The sequence below is a fragment of the Mobula birostris genome, chromosome 5 (genome assembly GCF_030028105.1).
Source record: "Mobula birostris isolate sMobBir1 chromosome 5, sMobBir1.hap1, whole genome shotgun sequence".
Classification (NCBI taxonomy): Eukaryota; Metazoa; Chordata; class Chondrichthyes; order Myliobatiformes; family Myliobatidae; genus Mobula; species Mobula birostris.
In genome coordinates this window covers 63,597,997-63,623,414 of record NC_092374.1, presented here as the reverse complement: position 1 = coordinate 63,623,414, position 25,418 = coordinate 63,597,997, and the positions used below count along the sequence as shown (strand labels likewise).

Here is a 25,418-nt window from a genome sequence, read left to right as displayed (position 1 = left end):
TATCATCTTGTTGTCGCCTGATTGGAATACTCCAGTGCCTTTCTATCTTATTTCACTTAGGCCTAGGATGCTGACTTCTAGCCTCTTCATTTCTAATTTTTCATTTTCTAGCTTACCAGTTTAGTGCAGGGTTCTAACATTCCAAGTGGCAATTCGCAGTCTCTTGTTCTTGCAGACAGTAGTGGTATGACGATCCAAGCTCACCCGTCTGTTTACATGACATCCCGTACCGAGCGAGGTGTCCGTACTATTTGGAAGTGGGCTGCCATTTACGCTGTTGTCTTTTACATTTGTGTATGTATTAACCATGGTTGTACTAGGGATAAAATACAAGAAGTAGCTTCCCCTTGCTTGCTTGCGATGCAGTGTCTTTACAAGACAGGTGACCCTGAACATTGTCCTATTAAAAGGATCATATGCTCAGTGTCTGAGAAACAGGAACCATCGATTGTGTTACTCACAACTTGCCTTCTGATTCATCCACCACCTGCATTCCGTGGCTTCACTGTAACCCAAGTAGGGAGGCTAACAGGTGCTACACCTTGCCTGAGGGTAACCTGGAGGTAGCTGTGGTTAATGGTAACCTCATTACCCAGAGCAAATGCTCCACAGCCGGATGTAGTTTATCCTCATACCCAGGAGAGCATATACATGTGCTTTGATAATAAATTTACTTTGAACTTTGTTTATACATTTCCATAGATGCTGCTTGATGTGCTGAGTTCCTCCAGCATTTTGTATGTGTTGCTTTGGATTTCCAGCATCAGCAGAATGTGTTTGTCTTTAAGACAGAACATGTTACCGTGCAAAAGAGCCCCAGAGTGAGAAATTCCTTCAAAAACACCAGATGTTAACTTACTATTATGTAGGATCATAAAATGATGCAGCATCAAGACAGCCCCTTTGGCACAATTATCTATGATTATCGTAATGTCTACCTACCTGAATCCCATCTCCCCACATTAGACCCATTTCCCTTTATGCGTTTCTTATCTATGTACAGCTGCTTCCAAATGCCTTTTCAACTTTATAATTTAGTCTGCCTCCACCACCTTCTCTGGTAGGTCTTTCCAGGTAACCAACACCCTCTATGCAAAGAGCTTCCACCTCAGATCCCCTTTTTTTAAAAAAATATATATATATATATATAATTCCCCTCTCACCTGTCCTATTTTGCTAGATATTCTAGGGAAAAGGATTCTGACTATCTAATCAATTTATGCCCCTCAGGATTTCATAAACCTCTCAAGGTCACACCCCCCACCCCCAACTTCCAACTCCTACGTTCCAGTGACAATAAACTCATATGATACAATCTCTTATTATAATTACATGCTCCTTTGGCAACATTCCAGTGACTCACTTCTGCATTCTCTCTATTGCTACCATGTCCTTTCTGTTGTGTGACAACCGGATCTGTACACAATTTTCCAAGTGCGGTCTAACCAACGTTTTTTTTTATTGCTGCAACATGATGTCCCAACTCTTGTACTCGCTTCCTCAGCTTACGAAGAGAATTATACCAAATGTGTTCTTCACTGCCCTTTTCATTATCACCACCTTCAGGGAGCTATGGACTTGCACCACAAAGTCCCTCTGAGCATCAGTGTTTGTAAGCTTCTGCCAGAATTTAATTTCCTGAAGACAATTACCTGACACTGTGTGGATTAAACTTGATCTGCCACTGTTTCATCTAACTTTCCAGCTGATCTATGTCCCATTGTATCCTTAGACAACTGCTTCTCTATCTACGACTCCACCAACTTTCATTATGTCTGTAACTTTAGCAATCAGACCACCTACATTCTCAACCAAGTAATTTAGAGATTGCAAACAACAAAGATCCCTAAAGTGCACCATGTTATAGGCTTCCAGTCAAAACTCAGCCACCACTATTAACTTTCTGCCTCCTATCACAGTGCCAGTCCTGGAGATTTTGATCGTTAACTTCTAGTTCAGCCTGCCATGCAGGGTCTTGTCAAAAGCCTTTCCTAAGTCCTTGTAAACCATATCTACAATGCTGTCTTCATCAATTTTCTTTGTTACCTCCTCAAAAAATGTCATTCAGTTTAATGATGCATGCTCTCCCTTGCACAAAACTGACTCTTCCTATTCAGTCCCTGCCTTTCCAAGTTCAAAATAAGGCCTGCCTCTCAGAATCTTGTCCGAATTTTCCCTATCATTGTTTGTTAGGCTCCCTAGCCTGTAGTTTTCAGGTTTATCCCTACTGCTCTTTTTAATTGAGGGTAACTTTAGTTATCTTCCAGTTTCTGGTACCTCATCCAAGGCGATCAAGGATTGCCCTAGTAATTTTCACCCTTGTTTCCCTTAACAACTTAGATTGGATCCTATCAGGCCTTGGGGAATCAGCTGCCCTAATATGTGCCAATATTTCTAACATTGCCTCCTACCTGATACATGTGTAATTATCAATGTACCCCTAACTCTCCCCATCCTTTTCTCTGGTGAATACCAATGCACTAATTCAGGACCTTATTCATATTCTGTGACTTCATTCATAGATTACTTTTTTTTTGTGCCCAAGAGACTGACTCTATTTTTAGTTACCTTTTCTGCTTCTAAGGTATTGAAATTGGTTAATTATCATCACATGTACTGAAGTACAGTGAAAGGCATATCTTGCATATTCATACGGATCAATTCTTTGCTCTGGGGCTTTGAGGTAGCACAAGGTGAAACAATAATGAATACAGAATTAAGTGTAACAGTTGCAAATGTAATGCAGGTAGGTAATAATACAAAGCCATATCAAAGTAGATTGTGAGGTCAAGAGTCCATCTTACACTAGGGAACCATTCGATGATACTATAGCAGGCGAAATCCTGTGTTTGAGCCTGATGTATATCCTTTCAGGCTTTTGTATCTCCTGCTTTATGGGAGAGGGTGAAACGAAAGTATCTAGTCTGGGTAGGGTCTTTGATTATGCTGCCTGTTTTAACGAAGCAATGGGGAAGTGTAGACAGATTCCCTGAAGGGGAGGCTGGTTTCTGTGATGTGGCTAGGCTGTGTCCACAATGCTCTGCTGTTTCTTGCAGTCATGTGCGTAGCAGTTGCCAAAAGAAAGCCATTATGCATACAGGTAGGATGCTTTCTATGGTGCATTGATTAAAAATTGGCAAGGGTGGAAGGCCATTCTAGATTTCTTTTGCCTCCCAAGGAAGTAGAGGCATTGGAAAGCTTTCTTGGCCGTAGCATCTACGTAGTTGGACCAGGATAGGTGATGATGTTCACCCCTAGGAACTTGAAGCTCTCAACCCTCTCAAATTCAAACATACCATCTTTGTTTCATACCCTTACAGGGTAGATTATGAACTCTTACTATTCTACTTTTAAATGCCTCCCATTTACTGGATGTTTTTTTCCTCTCTTGCAGCTGGTCCTAATCTACCTCTGACACATTCTGTCTTACATTAATGAAAGCTGCCTTCCCCAAGTTTAGGGCACCATCTGAAGGACCAACCTTATCTTTTTCCATGACTACCTTGACGCTTATCAAGCTATTGTCATTGTTCCCTACGTCTTCCTGGACAGACACTTCTATCGCTTGCCCATCCTTTGTTCTGTAAGTTGGGGTTTAGTACAGTCCTCCCTAGTAGGTCTCTCTATGTTATGCACCAAAACATATTCTTGGATGAATTTTACAAATTTCACTCCAACTAAGCCCTTTGCAATAAGGCACTTTCCAAAGATTCCCCACTATTCCAACTCTATTGTTTTCACACTCTTCTGCAATCTGCTTACATTTCTGATCTTCTAATTTCTGCTGTTTGGAGGGCTGTTGTAGAATAGCAACAAAGTTGAGTTTATTGTCACGTGCACAGTACATGTATTCACGGGTGCAAGGAAAGACTTACTTGCAGCATCATAGGCACATAGCAGCAGATATGCAGCATTCACAAGAAAACACAAATTATACATGAATTATACACAATTTTTACAAGGAAGAATATAATTAGAGCAAAAAAGTCCATTTTATAGTGCACGGTGGAAATAACTCTTGTTCAATAGTAATTGCAAAAAGATGGCTTGGTCCATATGGTTGGGATCTTTGACACTGCCTCCTGCAGAGACTTACAATGGAGGGGAGGGGTGTGCTTGTGATATATTGAGCAGAGTACTTTCTTGATCAGTCCTTTCATATTATCCATATAGCCTCAATTGGTCACACTCCTGGCTATCTTTCCTGATTACTGCTGTAATGCTGTCCTTGATTAGGGTAACATTCCTGCCTCCTTGGCACCACCCTTTGCCTGAAACATCTTCACTCTGGAACATTGAACCATAGTTCTGTAATCACAACTATATCATAATACCTTGTTTAATCCACACTCTCAGCTCATCCATTTTACTGTGAGGCTCCTTGCATGAAAGTAAATGTAGTTAAGTCTACCAGCCCCCTCATGTTTTCCCCCTCATCTCTTTCTGCTCTTCCCATTGGACTTGCCCATTTGTGAGTCAGCCTCCCTGCTTATTTAGGATATTAATAATTATCTATTATTTCACAGTCCCATTTTCACTTTCAGGTCTTCTTTGTCTATCTTGTTTTACAAAGCAGACAGGCATTGGTCAGACTACATATGTAGAGTATCGTGCGCAGTTTTGGGCCATGTATCAAAAAGGATGTGTTAGCACTGGAGAGGGTCCAGAGGATGTTTACAACAACAGTCCCAGGAATGAAAGGGTTAATGTATAATGAGACAACCAGAAGTGAACAGGATATTCCAAGTGTGGTTTAACTAGGGTTTGATGGAACTGCAACATTACTTCTCGGCTCGTGAACTCGACTCCCAGCTAATGAAAGCCAACACGCCATACGCCTTCTTAACCACCTATCAACTTACATTGGAACTTTGAGGTATCTATGGACATGGACTCCAAGATCTCTCTGTTCCTCCACGCTGCTAAGAATCTTTCCATTAATCCTGTATTTTGGCTTCTAATTTGACCTTCCAAGGTGCATCATTTCACACTTTAACATGTTGGACTCCATCTGCCACTTCTCAGCCCAGCTCTGCATCCTTCAATGTCCATGAACCTTCCACCAACCTTTGTGTCATCTACATGCTTACAAGCCCACCCTTCCACTTCCTTATCTACTACCACTTCCTGGCTTGTGTGGACAGAAGGTAGTCATGTATATCAATGATTGGATGAGAATGTAGGTGCCTTGATTAGTTTGTAGATGATGCCTAAATTGGTGGTATAGTGGACAGTGAAGAAAATTTGCAAAGGTTACAACAATATATTGATCATTTGAGAAAGGGGCCAAAGAAATGATAAGACCATAAGATATAGGAGCAGAAGTAGGCCATTCAACAAATTCCACAGATATACCACCTTCTAACTAAAGTAATTTCTCCGCATCTCAGTTCTAAAAGGACGTCCTTCAATCCTGAAGTCGTGCCCTCTTGTCCTAGGATCCCCTACCATGGGAAGTAACTTTGCCATATCTAATCTGTTCAGGCCTTTTAACATTTGGAATGAGATCCCCACTCATTCTCCTGAACTCCAGGGAATACAGCCCAAGAGCTGCCAGACGTTCCTCAAATGGTAACCCTTTTCATTCCTGGAATCATTCTCATGAATCTTCTCTGAATCCTCTCCAATGTCAGTATATCCTTTCTAAAATAAGGAGGCCAAAACTGCACACAGTACTCCAAGTGTGGTCTCACGAGTGCCTTATAGAGCCTCAACATCACATCCGTGCTCTTATATTCTATACTTCTAGAAGTGAATGCCAACATTGCATTTGCCTTCTTCACAACCGACTCAACCTGGAGGTTAACCTTTAGGGTATCTTGCACAAGGACTCCCAAGTCCCTTTACATCTCTGCATTTTGAATTCTCTCCCCATCTAAATAATAGTCTGCCCGTTTATTTCTTCCACCAAAGTGCATGACCATACACTTTCTGACATTGTATTTCATTTGCCACTTCTTTGCCCATTCCCCTGAACTACCTAAGTCTCTCTGCAGGCTCTCTGTTTCCTCAACACTACCCACTCCTCCACTTATCTTTGTATCATCAGCAAATTTAGCCACAAATCCACTAATACTGTAGTCCAAATCATTGACATAGTTTCCCTTCTGTGGCCTCTCGCCCTTCTTAAATAGCGGAGTAACGTTTCCAATTTTCCAGTCATCCGGTACAATGCCAGAATCTATCGATTCTTGAAAGATCATTGTTAATGCCTCCGCAATCCCTCTAGCTATTTCCTTCAGATCCCGAGGGTGCATTCCATTAGGTCCAGGAGATTTATCCACCCTCAGACCATTAAGCATTCTGAGCACCTTCTCAGTTGTAATTTTCACTGCACAAACTTCACTTCCCTGACACTCTTGAATGTCCAATGTACTGCAGACATCTTCTACTGTGAAGACTGATGCAAAATACACATTCCATTCCTCTGCCATCTCTGCATCTCTCATTACAATATCTCCAGCATCATTTTGTGTTGGTCCTATATCTACCCTGGACTCTCTTTTACCTTTTATATACCTAAAAAAGCGTTTTGTATCTACTTTGATATTAGTTGCCAGCCTCCTCTCATAATTCACCTTTTCCTTCCAAATGACCTACTTAGTTTCCTTTTGCAAGTTTTTAAAAGCTCCCCAATCCTCTATCTTCCCACTAGCTCTGGCTTCCTTGTATGCCCTCTCTTTTGCTTTTACTTTGGCTCTGACTTCATTTGTCAGCCACGGTAGTGCCCTTTGAAAATTTCTTCTTATTTGGAATATATCTGTCTTGCACTTCCCTCATTTTCCGCAGAAACTCCAGCCATTGCTGCTCTGCTGTCTTTCCTGCAAATGTCCCTTTCCAGTCAACTTCAACCACTTCCTTTACTCCACTGAAATACCAACACATTGGATTTTATTTTTTCCCTCTCAAATTTTAAAGTGAACTCGATCATATTGTGATCACTGTTCCCTAAGGGTTCCTTAACCTTAAGCTCTCTTATCACCTCCGGATCATTGCACAACACCCAATCAAGCATAGCCAATCCCCTATTGGGCTCAACAATAAGCTGTTCTCAAAAGCCATCCCTTAGACATTCTACAACTTCTCTCTCTTGGTTTTCCCAATCCACTTTCATGTTAAAATTCCCAATGATTATCATGACATTGCCTTTCTGACATGCCTTTTCTATCTCCTGCTGTAATTTGTAATCCACATCCCGGCTGCTGTTTGGAGGCCTGTATACAACTGCTATTAGGGTTCTTTTACTCTTGCCATTTCTTAACTCAACCGACAGAGACTCTTCGCCTTCCAATCCTATATCATCTCTTTTTAATGATTTAATATTAATTCTTATACACAGAGCCACACCACCCCCTCTGCCTACTAACTTATCTTTCCGATATACAGTACCTTATATCCTTGGACGTTCAGTTCCCAGTGGCAGCCATCCTTTAGCCAAGTTTCAGAGATGGCCACAACGTCATATTTGCCAATCTGCAGCTGAATTTTAAGATTGTCCATTTTATTCCTTATGCTGCATGCATTCAAATACAGCACTCTCAGTCCAGTATTTGTTGCTTTCTATTTTAACTGCAGCACGCCTCTATTACCCTGTAACTCATGCCACTGGCTTTGATTAAGCCTCATCTCCTGCCTGTTCTTTCTATAATTTCTGTTGCAACTACCTTTGATTTATTTCTGTTTTCACCTTCCTCAGCCCTATCACTCCGGTTCCCATCCCCCTGCCAAATTAGTTTAAACCCTCTCTAACAGCTCTAGTAAATGTGCCTGCTAGGATATTGGACCCCTTTGTGTTCAGGTGTAACCCATCCTTTTCATACAGGTCATACCTCCCCCAGAAGAGGCCCCAGTGATCCAGGAATCTGAATCCCTGCCCTCTACACCAGTCTCTCAGCCACACATTAATATGCCTCATCATGCTATTCTTGTACTCGCTAGCACATGGCACAGGCAGCAATCCTGAGATTACTACCCTAGAAGTCCTGCCTTTCAGCTTCCTACCTAACTCCCTGAATTCTCTCTTCAGGACCTCCTCCCTTTTTCTACCTATGTCATTGGTACCAACGTGTACTAAGACTTCTGGCTGTTGACCCTCTCCCTTCAGAACACTCTGCACCCAATCCAAGACATCCCGTACCCTGGCACCTGGGAGGCAACATACCATGCAGGTATCTCTATCAGGCTGACAGAGCCTCCTGTCTGTTCCCTTCAATATGAATCCCCTATGACTAGCGCATTCCTCATCATCCTCTTTCCCTTCTGCACCATGGAACCAGGCTCAGTGCCAGAGACTCGATCTCTGTGATCATCCTCTGTCAGGTCATCCCCCTCGACCACATCCAAAACGAGATAATGATTACTGAGGAGGATGACCATAGGTGTGCTCTCTACTATCTGAGCTCTTTCCCTCGCTTGCCTGACCGTCATCCACTTATCTAACTTCTGCAACCTCGAGGTAACCAACTCCCTGTAGCTCCCCTCTGTCTCCTGTTTACTCTCCCTAATAAGTTGTAGGTCATTGAGCCGCAGCTCCACATCCCTAACACAGTCTCTCATGAGCTGTATCTCAGTGCACCTGGCGCAGATGTGGCCATCTGGGAGACTGGAAGATTCCCAGGATTCCCACATATCCCACACCCAGAGCAAAAAGCTAACCTTGCCGACATGATCACTATTCCTCAAAAATAAAATGCAAAGAAAAACCTAAAATGAAGTCCACTTACCCACTTACCTTGCCGAAGCCCGCTCTCGCCGAAGCCTGAATGAGCAAAAGCCTGTCGCTTCTACTCTCACCACTGGTCTACTCCCGACAATGGCCACTCTACTTATCCCTTCTGTACTTTTATTTAGTTCATCGAGCTCAGTTGCAGCTGCTGATAGGCCCCGCACAATGGACTAATGCCCGTGAAGCTCCCATTGTAAATCACTGACTCTGACCTGCAAGAAGCACTCCTCCGTTGAGCTCAGTTGCTGCCACTGATAGGCCCCACGCAATGGAACTTAGACCGTTACATGGATAGGAAGTGTTTAGAGGGATATGGGATTAGCTGAAGTAGGCACCTTGATTGGCATGGACTGAAGAGCCTGTTTCTGTATAATTCTATGAATTAATGAATCTATAAACCTTAAACCTTGGTGAAATACTGTACAATAAATTCTTTGACTGAGGGAATCACCAACTCTTTTTTGTTGCTGGCAGGAAATAGAATCCAAACTGAATTTTGTAGGACAAAGATATCACACAGGCACCCTTCTGTACTGCAAACACTTGGTTTTCTTGAGTGGTCCAGATCTTCTATAATGGTGGGGAGCTCAGGAGGAGGTTGAGATAAATCCCTCAGTTGCCACGAGCAGCTGTGGAGACCAAGTCATTGGGTGTATTTAAGGGAAAGATAGATAGGTTTCTGATTAGCCAGGGCATCAAAGGGTATGGGGAGAAGGCAAGGAAGTGGGGATGACTGGAAGAATTGGGTCAGTCTACCATTGAATGATGGAGATGACTCAATGGGCTGAATGGCCTACTTCTGCTCCTATATCTTATGGCCTTATGATTGTAGATACGTCAGGTTTGTCTTTTCCACTCGTGTGCTAAACTCCTTCACTATTGAGATTGAGATGTCTTCACTATTGAGATTGAGAAGTTTACAGTACTTTGGTTACCATTCATAACTGGATATAACAGAAGGGAAGAACTGTGATATATGCTGGACATTGGATGTTGCTGCTTCTTTTGATTAGCACCTATTGAGCCCTGCGTTGTAGCTTCACCAGGTGAACACCTCACTTTTAGATCTGCCTCTTATTTCCCCTTACATTTCTAACTGTTCTACACATGTACTGGACCATTGATGGTTTCCTGGTTTAATATAGTGGTAGAATGAGAAAGGTACCAGGGTATGAGATTGCAGATCATAGTGAAATGCAATTCTGCTGTTACAGAAGCCTCAGATGCAACTCATGGATGCCTACTTATGTGCTATTTCTATACTCTTTAATCTTGAAAGTAATATCAGATAATAGGGTATCTTGTATCCATAAAGACTGTATGGTAATCATTCCTACCAATGATATGATGGACAGATGTATCTTTTGCAGGTAAAGGTGATAATTTTATAAGTTCTTTCAGTATCTACTACAGACCTGGTCACAAAACTGTGAATTTCAGGACTCAACAAGCTTGATCAATAGTAGTGTCGCAAAGCCATTTTTGGTGATAAATGTGAGGAACAGTTTACTAAGCAGGTTATAATGTTAGTAATTTCCTTTTTTCCATTTTCTTAGGTTGTAATTTCACCAGGAGTTACAGAGACAACCCAGTTGGTTTGCCAAATAGCAGATTTCACATTGGTTTCAAGCAACCAAGATCCATTCATATGGCTTGACAGATCATGGCTTTCCACTGTTCCATCTGAGGTCTGTGCTTTCTGTTACAATTAATGCATATTCCCTGCTACTGTGGCTGAAAGTAAACTACCCTTACTAAATGGTAACTAATAGTTGATAGTAAATTACATCCTGCCTGCAATATCCTTGTCCACTGAATGAATTAAAATAAATCATCAGTGATGGGTTATTCTTCACAATTGGTATGATCAAGGCATGCTATCCCATTGGGAAAAGGTGGGAAATAACTTTTAAAATGGGAACATTATCTCTGACTTTATCATAGTGAAATATCTATCTTAATTAAGGAGTTAAATGAAAGATTTATTTTCCTGGATATAGCTGTTAATTTTATTCTATATGTTATGGTCCTGCTACATAAATAAGATTAATCTTATTCATGACCCAACGCAGATTTGGAAACTGCTTTGCTGAGCATCTGCGCTCCGTCTGCCAGAAAAAGCTGGATCTCCTAGTGGCCACCCATTTTAATTCCACTTCCTATTCCCATTCTGACATATCAGTCCATGGCCTCTTGTAACTGCAGCGCTGAGGCCACACTCAGGTTGGAGGAGCAACACCTTGTATTCTACCTGAGGAGCCTCCAACCTGATGGCATGAACATCGATTTCTCAAACTTCTGGTAATGCCTCCCCCCACTCCTTCACCATTCCCTATTCTCATTTCACTCTCTCACCTTATCTCCTTACTTATCACTTCCCTCTGTTGTTCCTCCTACTTTTCTTTCTTACATGGCCTTCTGTCCTCTCCTGTCAGATTCCCCCTTCTCTAGCCCTGTATCTCTTTAGCAAATCAACTTTCCAGCTCTGCCCCCCCCCCCCCCAGTTTCACCTCTCACCTTGTGGTTCTTCCTCCATTCTCCCCACCTTCTTACTCTGATTTCTCATCTTTTTTTCTCCAGTCCTGATGAAGGGTCTCAGCCCAAAACATCAGCTGTACTCTTTTCCATAGATGCTACCTGGCCTGAAAGTTCCTCCAGCATTTTGTGTGTGTTGCTTGGATTTCCAGCATCTGCAGATTTTCTCTTGTTTGTGAATCTTACAAATGGTGTTTTGTGAAATTTTCTTTATTGCTTAGTTAATTTTGTATTCCTAAATATGCATCTTATTTTAGGATGAGAAGCAGCTGCTTAATTTCCCTAGTTTAAATTCACTTGTGGCACAATTAATGTTGAGAAGAGCTCCATCAATGTTATGGCTGTTATCAGCATCTTTAAATGAACTGCAGGATGTTCTTCCCGAGGTGCCAGAAAAAGTTCTGAAGGTCAGGTATTTATTTAGTTTGAGTTAATAAAGCTAAGTGTTTCTTAAAAAGTTACAAATACAATGAACATAATATAAGAAATGGGAACAGGAGTAGCTATCTGCCCATTGAACATTCTCCGCCATCAATAAATCCGTGGCTGATTTGGACATGAACTCAGCTCCAATTTCCCCCATAACCCTTAATTTTTGTACTATGTAAAAATCTGTCTAACTGTGCTTTAAGTATATTTAGAGAGCAAGCCTCTACTGCTTCCCTGAGCAGAGAATTCCATAGATTCACTGCTCTTTGGGAAAAGCAATCTCCCCTCATTGCTGCCCTAAATCTTTTCCTCGAACCTTGAGGTTTTGACCCTTAGTACTAGTCCTACCTATCAGTAGAAACGACTTCCTTGCTTCTATCTTATCTATCCCTTACATAATTTTATATGTTCCTATAAGATCCCCTCTTATTCTCTAAATTCCAGCAAGTATAGTCCCAGATGACTCAATCTTTTCTCATATGCTAAACGCCTAATCTCTGGAATCAACCTGGTGAACCTCTTCTGCACAGCCTCCAAAGCCAGTATATCTTTCCTCAAGAAAACAGGCCAGAGCTGCATCCAGGTGCGGCCTCACCAGTGCTCTGTACAGTTGCAGCATAACCTCCCTCTAGCAATGAAGGCCAACATTCCGTTTCTCTTCTTGATAACCTGTTGCAGCTGCAAATCATCATTATGCAAATCATACACAAGCATTTCCAAGTCCTTCTGCACAACATACTGCAATTTTTCACCATTTAAATACTAATTTGATCTTCTGTTTTTCCTTCCAAAGTGGATGACCACATATTTACCAGCATTGTACTCCATGTCAGACCCTTGCCCACTCATTTAACTTGTCTATATCTCTCTGCAGACTCAGTACATCCTCTGCACAATTTGCTTTTCAAAAGGGTGTCATCAGCAAACTTAGATATACTATATTCAGTTCTTTCTTCCAAATTGTTAATTTATATCAAGGACACCACGCTCTGCAATACTGATTCTGATTCAGTGGAAAATCCCATTTATACCAATTCTCCATCTTCTATCAGTTAACCAATCCTCTATCCATGCTAATACTCCAACTCCATGCTTCCTCATCTTATGGATAAGTCTTTTATGCAGTACCTTTTCAAACGCTTTCTGGAAATCCAGGTATACAACATTGCCTTTATTCACTGTTCCCTTTATTCACTACGCTCTGTCACGTGACCGGCAACAATGAATATAGAATTGAGTCAGGTTTTATAAAAACAAACATTTATTAAAATCTGCTCAAAAATAGCGAAATGTATTTAAACAACTAACTTAACCAGAAGTTAACTGCTATATGGCAACTCTGGGACAGTTCTTAAAAGGGTAAATGCAAAAACAGTTCTTAAAGTAGTAAATTCGAACACAGTTCTTAGAATGGTAAATTCGAAAGTTCAAGAGATTTATACAGTCAATTAGGAGAGACTTTCCTGAAGTAAAGAATTCCTTGAAGACATGACATTACTGCTGATCCCAGCCAGAACCTGCCTTGTCCGCAGGATTCACAACGACAGAAATAAGACGGTTTAAAGGAATTGACCTTTTCCTCTGGAGAATAGACACTGCGCAATCCTTCCTGTTTTAGCAGAGGATATCTCAAAATGCAGGTCACTATTTCTTGAATGAAGATTCAATAAAGGTTGATCCTCTCCAAAACTGCCAAACGATATCAGCTTTACTCGACTTGGCGAATTCCTGTACTTTGGTAAGGTCTTCACTCTCCAATACTACTTACAATAGAAAGTAGAACTCCACTTTAAAACAAAACTGCGTCATAAGACGAATACGCAGCATAATGGAGTATCTGACAAATTAAATAACAAATTAAACTTAAAACTCAACTGGAAAAACTAACTGTGTCACACCAGGCGTCTCCCTTTTATACCAGTGGTGAACATGTCATCACATGACCTCACACTGGTGGGAAAATTACATCACCCACCATCACATGACCATTGCTTCATGCTCATCAGATACTCAATTACATCATGGTCATAAGGCAGTCACAAGATACCCATGAGGTATGTAACAGTTCATTGTATCATCAGTAAGGTTGTTAAACAGGATCTACTGTTCATGAGTCCCTGCTGTGTCTGCCTAATGGAGCCACTTCTATCTGGATGTCTCATTATTTCTGTCTTACTGATAGGTTCAAGAATTTTTCCCACAACAGGCATTAAGTTAACTAGCCTACAGTTATCTGCTTTTTGCCTACATGCTTTTTTTTAAACAGTGGTGTGACATTCCCTGCCCTCCAATCAACTGAAACTTGTCCAGAGTATAGAGAATTTTAGTAAATTATCACAAACGCACCTCTAAAACTTCCACCTTTTTTTTTCAGTACTCTGGAAGGTGTCCCATTAGAACCAGGGGACATTTCTGCCTTTAGACCACTAATTTGCTCTTCACCACCTCTTTAGTTACAGCAATTGTATTGATTGTATCAAAGTCCTCACCTCTTATTGCATCTATAGCATCTCTCTTTGGCATGTTAGACGTGAAGACCGATACAAAATAGTCATTCAAGGCATCGGCCATTTCCACATTACCCAATATTAGTTCTCCTTCTCATCTTAAAATGGACCTATTTCAGCCACCCTTTTTCACTCTATATAATTATAAAAACTTTTACTGTCTGTTTTTAATTTCATACTCTATCTTCCCTTTGCTTATTGCTTGCTTAAGTGGTTCTCCATTGCTTTTTCAATTTTTCCCTACTCTTGAGTAGTTTCCCACTACTCTTGGCAACTTTGTATGAAGTATTTCAGTAGTTACCCAAGGCTGGCTGTCCCCATCCTTACTGTCCTTGCTCTTAACTGGAATGTACAGTACTTATGTTGAGCACTACAAAAAATCTCTTTTAAAGTCTACCACTGTTCCAACATGTGTTCCCAGTCTACTCTAGCTAGCTCCTCCCTCATCCTATTGTAGTCTCCTTTGTTTAGGGATAATGCATTGGTTTTTGATCTAATTATTGAATCCTTCACTTGTTTGAATAATTCAATCATATTGTGATCACTCTTTCCAAGAGGATCCCTATCTACAAGATAATTAATTTTACCTGTCTCATTGCACGGGGCCAAATTTAGGATAGTATGTGATGGGGGATATGAAAAATGTATTGGAACACATTATACAGACACAGACATAGTACTGCAATATTGTGATTTTCAATTAATCTTGTTTCCAAACAACACTGAATGAATTATGATCAATCTAGCTACTGTCATCTGTCATAACAATTAGAAATGATCTAAGCTTATGGTTTATCACCAAGGAACTAAAATAAGTAGAAAGTATGTTAAAGAGGGAATTTGTTTTTTCTTACTAATTTAACCAGTTTAAAGAAAAAACACATTTGGAAGCAAATAAAATAATTTTGAAGGAAACAAATAGGAAATAGGGAAGACGTTGAGGCTGTGCAAATATGCAGACTTTTCACAGCTTTGGAAATGTGATAGAATGAGTTTAATAACCAGATGTTAATCATCTAGGTGACTTGTGAGGAGCTAAGACTTATGAAGATGAACTGTTGGTCAGGTGAAAATGGAAGCATTTCCCATAGGTGACATGGATTTCACCATTGGATAAAATGAGATAAAGGCAGAAATGAATAATATTACAGAAATGTAATAAGTAAATTTTATGATATCTGATAAGAGGTTACTAGTTCAGTATGGGGATTTAGTAGGAAGTAAAGATTGTGGGGCAAAATATCCTCCTGTCAGGTTTCCTCTTCTCTCCAAGTGAAGTTTGTGATCAACATGGTTTTAGAATTGCACATAAGAGTACAAGATTGATATTCAGGACTGAAGATAAAGGCTGTGATCTTACCACTCTCCAGATGGAGGACGTTATGTTAAACAAGCCAAAAATCGATGTTAAATGAGCAATTTGTAGCTCCAATGCAGTGGAATGGTTCAGAGGTAAATTTGAGTTCCATCGTCATTCAAGATGACCATGATTTTGAAAATTGGTTTATCACAAGGCAAGTTAAATAGTGATGTGCCTGCATAGAAATGTTTCAGTCTCTGATGATGACATTGTTGATGCAGAATTATAAACCATTTCTGGAAAACACATAATTCAGTAGTATTAAGACTGCAAGGCTCTTTGCAGTCTGTTAAGGCTTGCTTGAAACCTGAATGAATTTTGGACTATAATAGGCTTTTTTTGCATGATAGTCTGAAAGCCTTCAGAAGGTCTTCCAACAGACACCACAAAATCTCTCTAAATATATATTAATATCTTTCTGAACTAGATTAATATGTCAAATGAAATCTCAAATCCATTTAAGGTATTACTCTGCGAAAGGGGATTGGTTGTTTGATGTGAGAATTTGCAAGGGTCATGTCCTAAGCTGTACCATCTCAGGCTGACTTGGTTACATCCTAAAGTCAAAAGTGTTCATGTTCAAAGGTTCATTTATTATCAAAGCATACAACTTGAAAACCTTCTTCTCTGGGTAGCCACGAAACCAAGAAAGAAAAGAAAGGCAGCATGATCATCAACCCCCAAATTCCCCCTGCCCACACAAAAAACGAACAAAAACGGAACAGTCAGATTGACCCCCAAATCCCTTCTCACACACAAAAAAATGAGCAAAATGGAATAGGCACATCGACCCCCAAACCTCCCTCCCCCCACAAAAAAAAGAAAGATCAGACGAAAAACACAGAATATAAAAAAACTATAAGACTGAACAAAAATCTATTGTCTGAGTCCACATTCAAAATGCAGGAATCTGGGGAACATTCTCTAAGTCCAACAGCAGACCTTTCCCTCAAAGACAGGCAGCTGACGCTCACCTTCCGCACTTGCCTTGCTGCTTCAGTTTCCCTCATTGTTTTAACCAATGAACAATGGAAGCTTTAATCAGTGAAGTGGAGTCGATAGTGGCACAGCCACAGCCTTCTCCCATGAAGTTCATGCACACTGTTCTGTCTCCCGAAATCCTCTCAGACACTGAAGCACCCAAATGATCTCCAAGCTTCCACCTTCACCTTGATGTTTCAATCTCCCTCGTTGCTTTAATCGGCAAACAATGGAAACTTTAATTGGCGAAATGGAGTCAAACATCAGCCCGCAGTCTGCCCACCATGAGGTTCGCGCACGCTGACTCTGCCTCCCAGAATCCTCTCGGAGACTGCCGAGCACTGGAACACCCAGACGATCTCCAAAGAGCAACTTGTAGGCTCCATCAGTTCCAGATTCACATCCAAGATGAAAAACAAACATAAAAGAAGTGAAATATGTGGTTTTATGATCTATCCAGAAGATGTCGACCAAAGGAGCGTTGTACTCAGGCGAACTTCAATATTATGATTCCAGTGCTTCATTTCCGGCAATTTTATAAGATAGTGAAACGGTTTGTACACTTATGTGGTATGGGTTGAACAATATTCAGTTTTGTCGCATTATGTGGCAGTGACATTTCAGAATCAGGTTTAATATCACCTACATACGTTGTAAAATTTGTTGAATTTGCAGCAGCAGCACAATGAAATGCATATAATTGAGAAAAAAACTGAATTACAGTAAATATATATAATAGTTAAATAAGTAGTGCAAAAATAGAAATAAAAAAAGGAGTGAGGTAGTGTTCATAAGTTCAATGTCCATTCAGAAATTGGATGGCAGGGAGTAAGAAGCTGTTCCTGAATTGTTGAGTGTGTGCCTTCAGGCTTCTGTACCTCCTTCCTGATGGTGGTAGTGAGAACAGGGCATGACCTGAGTGATGAGGATCCTTAATGTTGGAAGCCACCTTTTTGAGGCATCACTCCTCAAAGATTCCTGGACACTCCAGAGGCTAGTGCTCATGATGGAGCTGACTAAGTTTACAATGCTCTGCAGCTTACTGTTTACTTTTACGCTGACCTCCTCTGTTTACATTGTACGTCAATGATTTAGATAACGGAATTGATAGATTTGTGGCCAAGTTTGCAGATTGTACGAAGATAGGTGCAGGGGGTGGTAGTGTTGAGGAAGCAGGGAGGATGCAGAAGGACTTGGACAGATTAGGAGAATAGGACAAGTGGCCGATGGAATACAGTGTCAGGAAGTGTATGGTCATGCACTTTGGTAGAAGGAGTAAAAGCATGAGCTATTTTCTAAACAGGGAGAAAATTCAAACATCTGAGGTGCAGAGGGACTTGAGAGTCCTCATGCAGGATTCCATTAAAGGTTAACTTGCAGGTTGAATCAGTGGTGAGAAAGGCAAGTGAAATATTAGCATTCACTTCAAGAGAACTAGAATATAAACAAGGATATAATGGTGAGGCTTTATAAGGCACTGGCAAGGCCTCACTTGGAGTATTGTGAGCAGTTTTGTCCCCTTATTGGCCCAAGCAGCAGAGAGAGCGTCCAGTTGGCTTTGGCTGTGAAGGGACGACAGTAGCTGGATGTCTGACCGTCGGGGGTAGAAGACTGATCACCTTCTGCTGTCCCACCATCCCAAGGATGTTCCGAGTTAGGGGATGAAACGTCTGAAGCCGGATGGACCTGGCTGATGACTCGACGGTCCAGCAGCAGAAACATCACAGCTGTTTAATGCTTCATCTGGTGTACCAGTGACATTCAGGAAAGACTGAATGACAAGTGGGAATAGACTGGTGACATCTGGAGAGACAGATGACATCCAGGAAAGACTGGAACCGAGGCATGAAGGGCCAACAACCTGACATGACACCCTTGGAAAAAGGCACCTCCAACTAGCTATGAGTACAGAAAGAAACAAAAGGATACCCTCAGGGTCTTCCGAGAGGGAGGGAGGATGAAAGACCCAGCAGGACGAACCAAATGGAAATGACACAGCTTGTACAGCGGACTTTGACTGGAACAACCCTGACACAGCCAAGATGCCACTGTGACAAACTCTATAAGAATCTCAGGGGACTCAGGATCCACCAAGCGAAATCCAAGTGTAGGACTGGTGAGAGGCAGGAGGAATGCACAGCAGTGGCTGGTGAGACAGTGAAGGACCACAGTCAGGAACAACCCCATAGTACTGAGGACCTTTAACCTGCTGCTTCAACCCAGGAACACAGGAGGGGATCAACTGATGGGCTGGGGGAAACCTGTGTGAGGCTTTCAGAGGAGAGGAAGGAGAGAATAAACTGGCCCCCAATGAACAGTGGTTAGTGGGAGAAATTCAATGAGGACATGGACAGGCTTCTTGAGACGATACTCATAGGTCCTGTGGAGAAGAAGCTTGAGAATATGTGCAGATTGATGTACTCCATCACAAAGACCGATTTGGTGTGGTGGGGAAGATAAAGGAGAAGAGAGTTTACCAGCCTAGCAGACGAGGGAGGGAGATAACCAGCATAAGACGGGAAATTAGAACACTCTCCAACAAGTACAGAAGAAGCATTGTAGAAGAGAGAGAAGGACTGAGGCAGTTGAGACAAGACCTGAGAAGGAGGCTTAAAGAAATTCAGAATGCGGAAAGGATAAGGAAGAACAAGCGTGAGAAGAATAGGAAAAGGGCTGCTTTCATCAGGAACCCTTATCGTTTTTCTGCAAGTGTGTTAGAAGGGGAAAGATCAGGCAAACTGGGGAAACCAAGAGAGGAAGTGGAGGCATACCTGCAGGAAACACACTCAGATGAAAGACAAGACCTGCCACTGGGGGAAAACAGCAGGTCTGAGCCAGTGCAACAGCTGCAGAAACCTCTAGGCGAGAAAGAGCCAACACTGAAGGAAGTAAGAAGGCGAGGGCAGGTTCAGCACCCGGCCCAATGGGATCACATATAAAGTCTACAGGAAGTGCTGAAAGCTTCTCAAGAGGATGTGGAGGCTGATGAGAGTCATCTGGAGGAAGGGTCAGATACCACCTTGCTGGCAAGTCGCTGAAGGATGCTTTGTGCCAAAAGAGGAAAACTCAACTGAGATTAAGCAGTTCAGAACCATTTCCCTCCTCAATGTCAAAGGAAAAATCTTCTTTGCTGTTCTAGCAAGATGGATGACATCATACATGGTAGAAAACCAATATATAGATATGGCAGTGCAAAAGGGAGGGATTCCTGGATTCCCAGGATGCGTGGAACACACAAGTGTTATATCCCGGCTGTTAAAGGAGGCCAAGGCAAGCAAAGGGAACCTGACGGTTGTGTGGTTGGATTTAGCTAATGCCTGTGGCACAGTGCCACACAAGCTCATCGAGACAGCACTAAAACACTACCATATCCCGGAGAAGGTCACCATGATCCTGGCAAGCTATTTCGAGGGGATTCACCTAAGGTTCAGCGTACAGGACTACGTAACATCATGGCAGCAAATAGAGAAGGGTATTGCGCCTGGCTGCACTATATCAGCAGTCCTCTTCGTCATGGCCATGAATCTACTTATAGGGGCAGGGAAAAGAGAGATCAGAGGGCCAAAGATAAGCACTAATATCAGACAGCCGCCAAGCAGAGGATTTATGGATGACCTTACAATTACAACTACAACACATATCCAGGCCAGATGCGAACTCCAGGCATTGGACGAGACAGCCACATGGGCGCAAATGAAATTTAAACCTGCCAAATCAAGGTGTTTGGTGATAAAGAAAGGCCAACTTACCCAGAAGTTCACCTTGAAGATCCAGGATGAAGAAATCGCGTCTATCATAGGAAACTCCTTCAACTGCCTAGGGAAATGGTATGATGACAGCCTGAAGGATGTCAACAACAGCAGACGCCTGGAGCAACAAACAACAGAAAGGCTGGTAAAGATCGACGAATCAGGTTTACCAGGAAAGTTTAAGGCATGGCTCCTACCCAGACTAATGTGGCCAATGATGCTGCATGACATCACCCTGTCAATGATGGAGGGCATGGAGAGGAAGATAAATCGGTATCTGAGAAGGTGGTTAGGAGTACCACAGTGCTTCTCTTCAACAGGGCTATACAGCAAGTCAGCCAAGCTCTGGTTGCCCCTCTGCTCAGTTGTAGAGGAATTTAAGGCAGGGAAAGCACACCTCATCATGACCCTCAAAGACTCCAAGGACGACAAGGTCTATGAAGCAGGAGTCAAGATACAGACAGGGAGCAAATGGAAGGCGGCAGAGGCGGTAGAAGAAGCAGAGTCCCGACTTCGCCACAGAGACATTGTCAGAATAGTGTGTAAGGGCAGACAAGGCCTAGGATGTGAGTCAACAATCAAGGTGGAGGGAGGCCAACCCTAAGGACAGACGGCACTGGTCCAGCAGGAGATAAGGAAGAAAGAGGAGGAGGCTAGATATGTGCGAGCAGTGGAGATGGGAAGTCAAGGGGCCTGCACAAAGTGGGAAACAGAACAGAGAGTGTTGACATGGGATGACATATGGAAATATACATCTTGCCAACTCCAGTTCTTACTGAGGGCTGTGTACGATGTATTAGCAACTCTAACAAACCTGCAGAACTGGGAGGATAACAGACCCAATGTGCCATCTGCGCCAGAAACCAGCCAACCTAGAGCATATTCTTTCTTCATGCCAGGTTGCCCTTTCCCAGGGACGGTACAAATGGAGACACTACCAGGTTTTGAGAGCACTTGCCCACACTTTGGAGACAGAAAGGAAAAAAGACCGCAAAAAGGACAGCTAACCAAACTTCATCAACTTCATCAGGACAGGGGAACATGCTGCAGCAACAAACAAGCGTAGAGATGGTATCCTGAGCATGGCAAAGGACTGGGAGATGAAGGTCGATCTTGAAAAGAAGCTGGTGTTCTCACCAATAGTAGAGACCACACTTCGACCAGACGTTCTACTATTGTCAGAGAGTGCAAAGCTCGTGGTGATAGAACCAACAGTACCATGGGAGACCCAATGCAAGAGGCTCATGAGAGGAAGCTTGCGAGGTACGAAGACCTGGTGGTGGACTGCAGATGGCAAGGCTGGCAGACATGCAACTTCCCTGTTGAAGTGAGGGCAAGACGATTTCCCGTCATGTCATGCTGGAAAATGATGGCAGCTTTAGGGATACAAGGGAGAACCAGGAACAGAGCCATTAACACCATGGCCCAAGCAGCAGAGAGAGCGTCCAGTTGGCTTTGGCTGCGAAGGGACGACAGTAGCTGGGTGTCTGACCGTTGGAGGTAGAAGACTGATCACCCTCTGCTGTCCCACCATCCCGAGGATGTTCCGGGTTAGGGGATGAAACGTCTGAAGACGCATGGACCTAGCTGATGACTCGACAGTCCAGCATGAGAAACATCACAGCTGTTTAAGGTAATAGATAGGATATTTATGACATTGGAGAGGGTTCAAAGGAGGTACACAAAAATGATTCCGGGATTGAAAGGGTTGTCATATGAAAAGTGTTTGATGGCTCTTGGCCTATACTCGCTGGAATTTAGAAGAATAAGAGGGTGGGGGGGGAATCTCATTGTAACATCAAATGTTGAAAGGCCTAGACAGAGTGGATGTGGAGAGGATGTTTCCTATAGAGGGGCGGTCTAGGACCAGAGGGCTGAACCTTAGAATAGAGGGGCGTACATTTTGAATGGACATGAGAAAGAATTTCTTTAGCTAAAGGTTGGAGAATGTGGAGAATTCATTGCCACAGGTAGCTGTGGAAGCCACATTATTGAGTGTATTTAAGGCGGAGTTTGATAGATTCTTGATAAGTCACAACATGAAAGGTTACGGGGAGAAGGTTGGAGAATGGAGTTGAGAGGGAAATGGATCAGCAGTGATCAACTGATGGAGCGGATTCGATGGGCCAAATGGCCTAATTCTGCTCCAATGTCATTGATAACGTCAGATGTTGCAGGCCTTTTCCCCTTGCTTGTTGGCGTAGCAGTGGCAGTGGAACTATGTGTCCTTGGTTGTAGCAAGTACTAGGTCTCAAGCCGTGGGCTTGCCTGCTGCTGCAGTCCAGGAGCGGAGACACTGGAGGTGGTGAAGCACGAAATTCATGCTCAGTTGGGAGTTGGCTTCACCCATCAATGCTGCCCTCCAGTGTTTGATCAGTGGATTGGCAAGCTGGATTGTGTGTGTGCATTTGTCTGCAGAATGGCAGGAAATGCACCATCAATTTACAGAACATGGCACTCAGGGACCTGGGCTATATTTTTTTTCATGACTGTTATGTTTGTTTGCTGTCTTGAATGTGCTTTGTGTGCCTTGTGCTGTGTGGTACTGTATGCCCTTTGGCCCCAGAGGAACGCTGTTTTATTTGGCTGTATTCATGTATGGTTGAATGATAATTAAACTTGAATTTCAACTTATGGTCCTATGACATACAATGACATTACTATCGCTAAATCCTTCAACATCAACAGTGAAGAGGCAGACATTATTGACTAGAAATTATTGTTAAGTTTATGGAATATCTGTTTGGTTGCCTTTAGGAAAGCTCTACTTAAACTGCTTCAGTACTTCTGATGGTATTCCCACAGTGCTGTGAGAAGAGCATTCAGGACTGCTTTGCACCCAGTAACAATGACAATGAGACAATATATTAATATATATGATTATGAGGACACGCAGTCCCTTTTTATTGTCATTTAGTAATGCATGCATTAAGAAATGATAAAATGTTTTTCCAGAATGATAGCATGAAAAACACATGAGAAATTGACTTAAAAACTAATAAAATCCACATAATTATAACATATGGTTACAACAGTGCAAAGCAATACCGTAATTTGATAAGAACAGACCATGGCACAGTAAAAGTCTCAAAGTCTCTCAAAAGTCCCATCATCTCATGCAGACAGTAAACCTCCAGCGCCGCCAACTTGCCGGTGCAGCATCCCGGAAACATTCGACCACAGCCTGACTCCGAGTCCGTCTGAAAAACTCTGAGCCTCCGACCACCTATTCGACACCGAGCACCATCTCTGCTGAGCACTTTGACCGCGGCCCTGGCAACAGGTGATACGCAAAGCCGAGGATTTGGGGCCTTCGTCTCCAGAGATTCTCGATCGCACAGTAGCAGCGGCAGTGAAGCAGGCATTTCAGAAGTTACTCCAGATGTTCCTCTGCGCTTCTCACAGCTGTCTCCATCAAATCCGGATTGTGCACAGCCCCTAGTTACACATACGATATCATTCGGAACGGCCGCGTACTACTTTATTAATGTAAAGTATTCCAGTTTAGATTGCTGTGTGACTTGGAGTGGAACCTACAAGTGATGGTGTTCCAAATGGCTGCTGCTTGTGTTAGTCTTAATAGGAGAGGTTATATGATTGGGAGGAGTTGTTCAGGTAGCCTTGACAATGCACACTACTGCCACGGTGCTCTAGTGGTGTAGGTAAATGGTATGGTGGATGAGGTACCAATCAAGCAAGTTGCATTGTGGATTTGCTTTGAATCTTTTGAGTGTTGTTGAAGCTGAACATAGCCAGGCATGTGAGAAGCATATTACACAAGAGATTTGGCAGATACAGGAAATCCAGAGTAACGTCATCTATGGAGAGGAATAAAGAGACAATGTTTCAGGCTGAGTCTCAATGAAAGGTCTTGGCCCAAAACATTGACTCTTTATTCCCCTCCATAGATGCTGTGAGATCTGCTAAGTTCCTCCAGCATATGTGTATGACACATTGAACTCTTTATTTGTACCTTGTGGATGGTGGAAAGAATTTGGAATATGATGAGTCATCCAGTACAGAATAACCAGCCTCTGATGTGTTCTTGTAGCAACAGTATTTTAAATGTTTCCATCTGAGTTTCTGGTCAATTGAGTTTACCAGGATGTAAGTTGGAATGACTTAGCAAAGTAATGCCATTGGATGTCAAAGTTAGGTGGTTAGACTCACTGAAATTAGAGATCGTTACTGCCTGCCACATGTGTAATGCAAATGTTTGAAGCCTATATTTGAATATTATCTGGTCTGCTGCATGCAGGAGTGAGCTACTTTGAGGAGTTGTGAAGGAATTGAATATTGTGCAATTACCACTAACATCCCAGGTCTGTGCTTATGATGGAAGGAAAGTCATTGGGGAAGCAGCCAAAATGATTAGGCCTAGAATTCTATCTTGGGGCTACAAGAGTAATTCAAAAGCTGGATATTCTGCAGAGGTTAGATTATTCTCCACAAAATATCCATCACCATTTTAAACATTTGCTTGGTCCATTGTGGTTGCAGGGCTTACCACCTACATAATACACTGCTGCAATTAACCAAGATTTCCTTGCAGCCCTGTGACCTCCACCACCTAAGACACTAAAGATATTTAATAGAATTTTCTCTAAAAAAGCATTGTGAGAGTACCATTCTACAAAGATTACAATTGTTCAAAGAGACACCCATGGAGACTTCCTTGAGCCCAAGGCGGATAGGGAGAAAATCTAGGCCTGCAATGTCCATGGCCTATGAATGAACTGAGTGGAAACTCCAGCAGAACAACATGAGAGAGGTCTGGAGTGGGATGAGGACCATTACTGGGAAGGCAGTGTGGACAGGGCCAACGAACTTAACCTGTTCTTTAACAGATTTGACTTTGTGGCTCCTGCCCATCCCCCACTTGAGTGTTCTGTTGTCGGCCCCCAACCAACACATATTCCACTCTTCCCTCCTACCCCTCCTCACAGTCCCCCACCCTGCTCTCATGACTATACCCCTTCCCCACACGAAACCACCACGGTGGGCTTCACAACTGAACAGGTGAGAAGACAGCTGAAACATCTCAACCCAAGCAAGGCTGCAGGACCAGATGGTGTCAGTTACGAGGGTGCTCAAAGCCTGTGCCCCTCAGCTATGTGGAGTACTTCGCCATG

At 42.5% G+C, this 25,418-nt stretch overlaps 1 protein-coding gene across 1 annotated transcript in view; it reads left to right on the top strand.

Moving 5' to 3' along the window:
* Positions 1-25,418, top strand: part of LOC140197259 (protein shortage in chiasmata 1 ortholog) — a 147,216-nt gene that overhangs the window by 102,185 nt on the left and 19,613 nt on the right. Inside the window, exons 22-23 of the mRNA XM_072257180.1 lie at positions 10,282-10,413; positions 11,518-11,667. Of these exons, the coding sequence (XP_072113281.1) occupies positions 10,282-10,413; positions 11,518-11,667 (282 nt within the window). The remainder of the gene's footprint in view (positions 1-10,281; positions 10,414-11,517; positions 11,668-25,418) is intronic.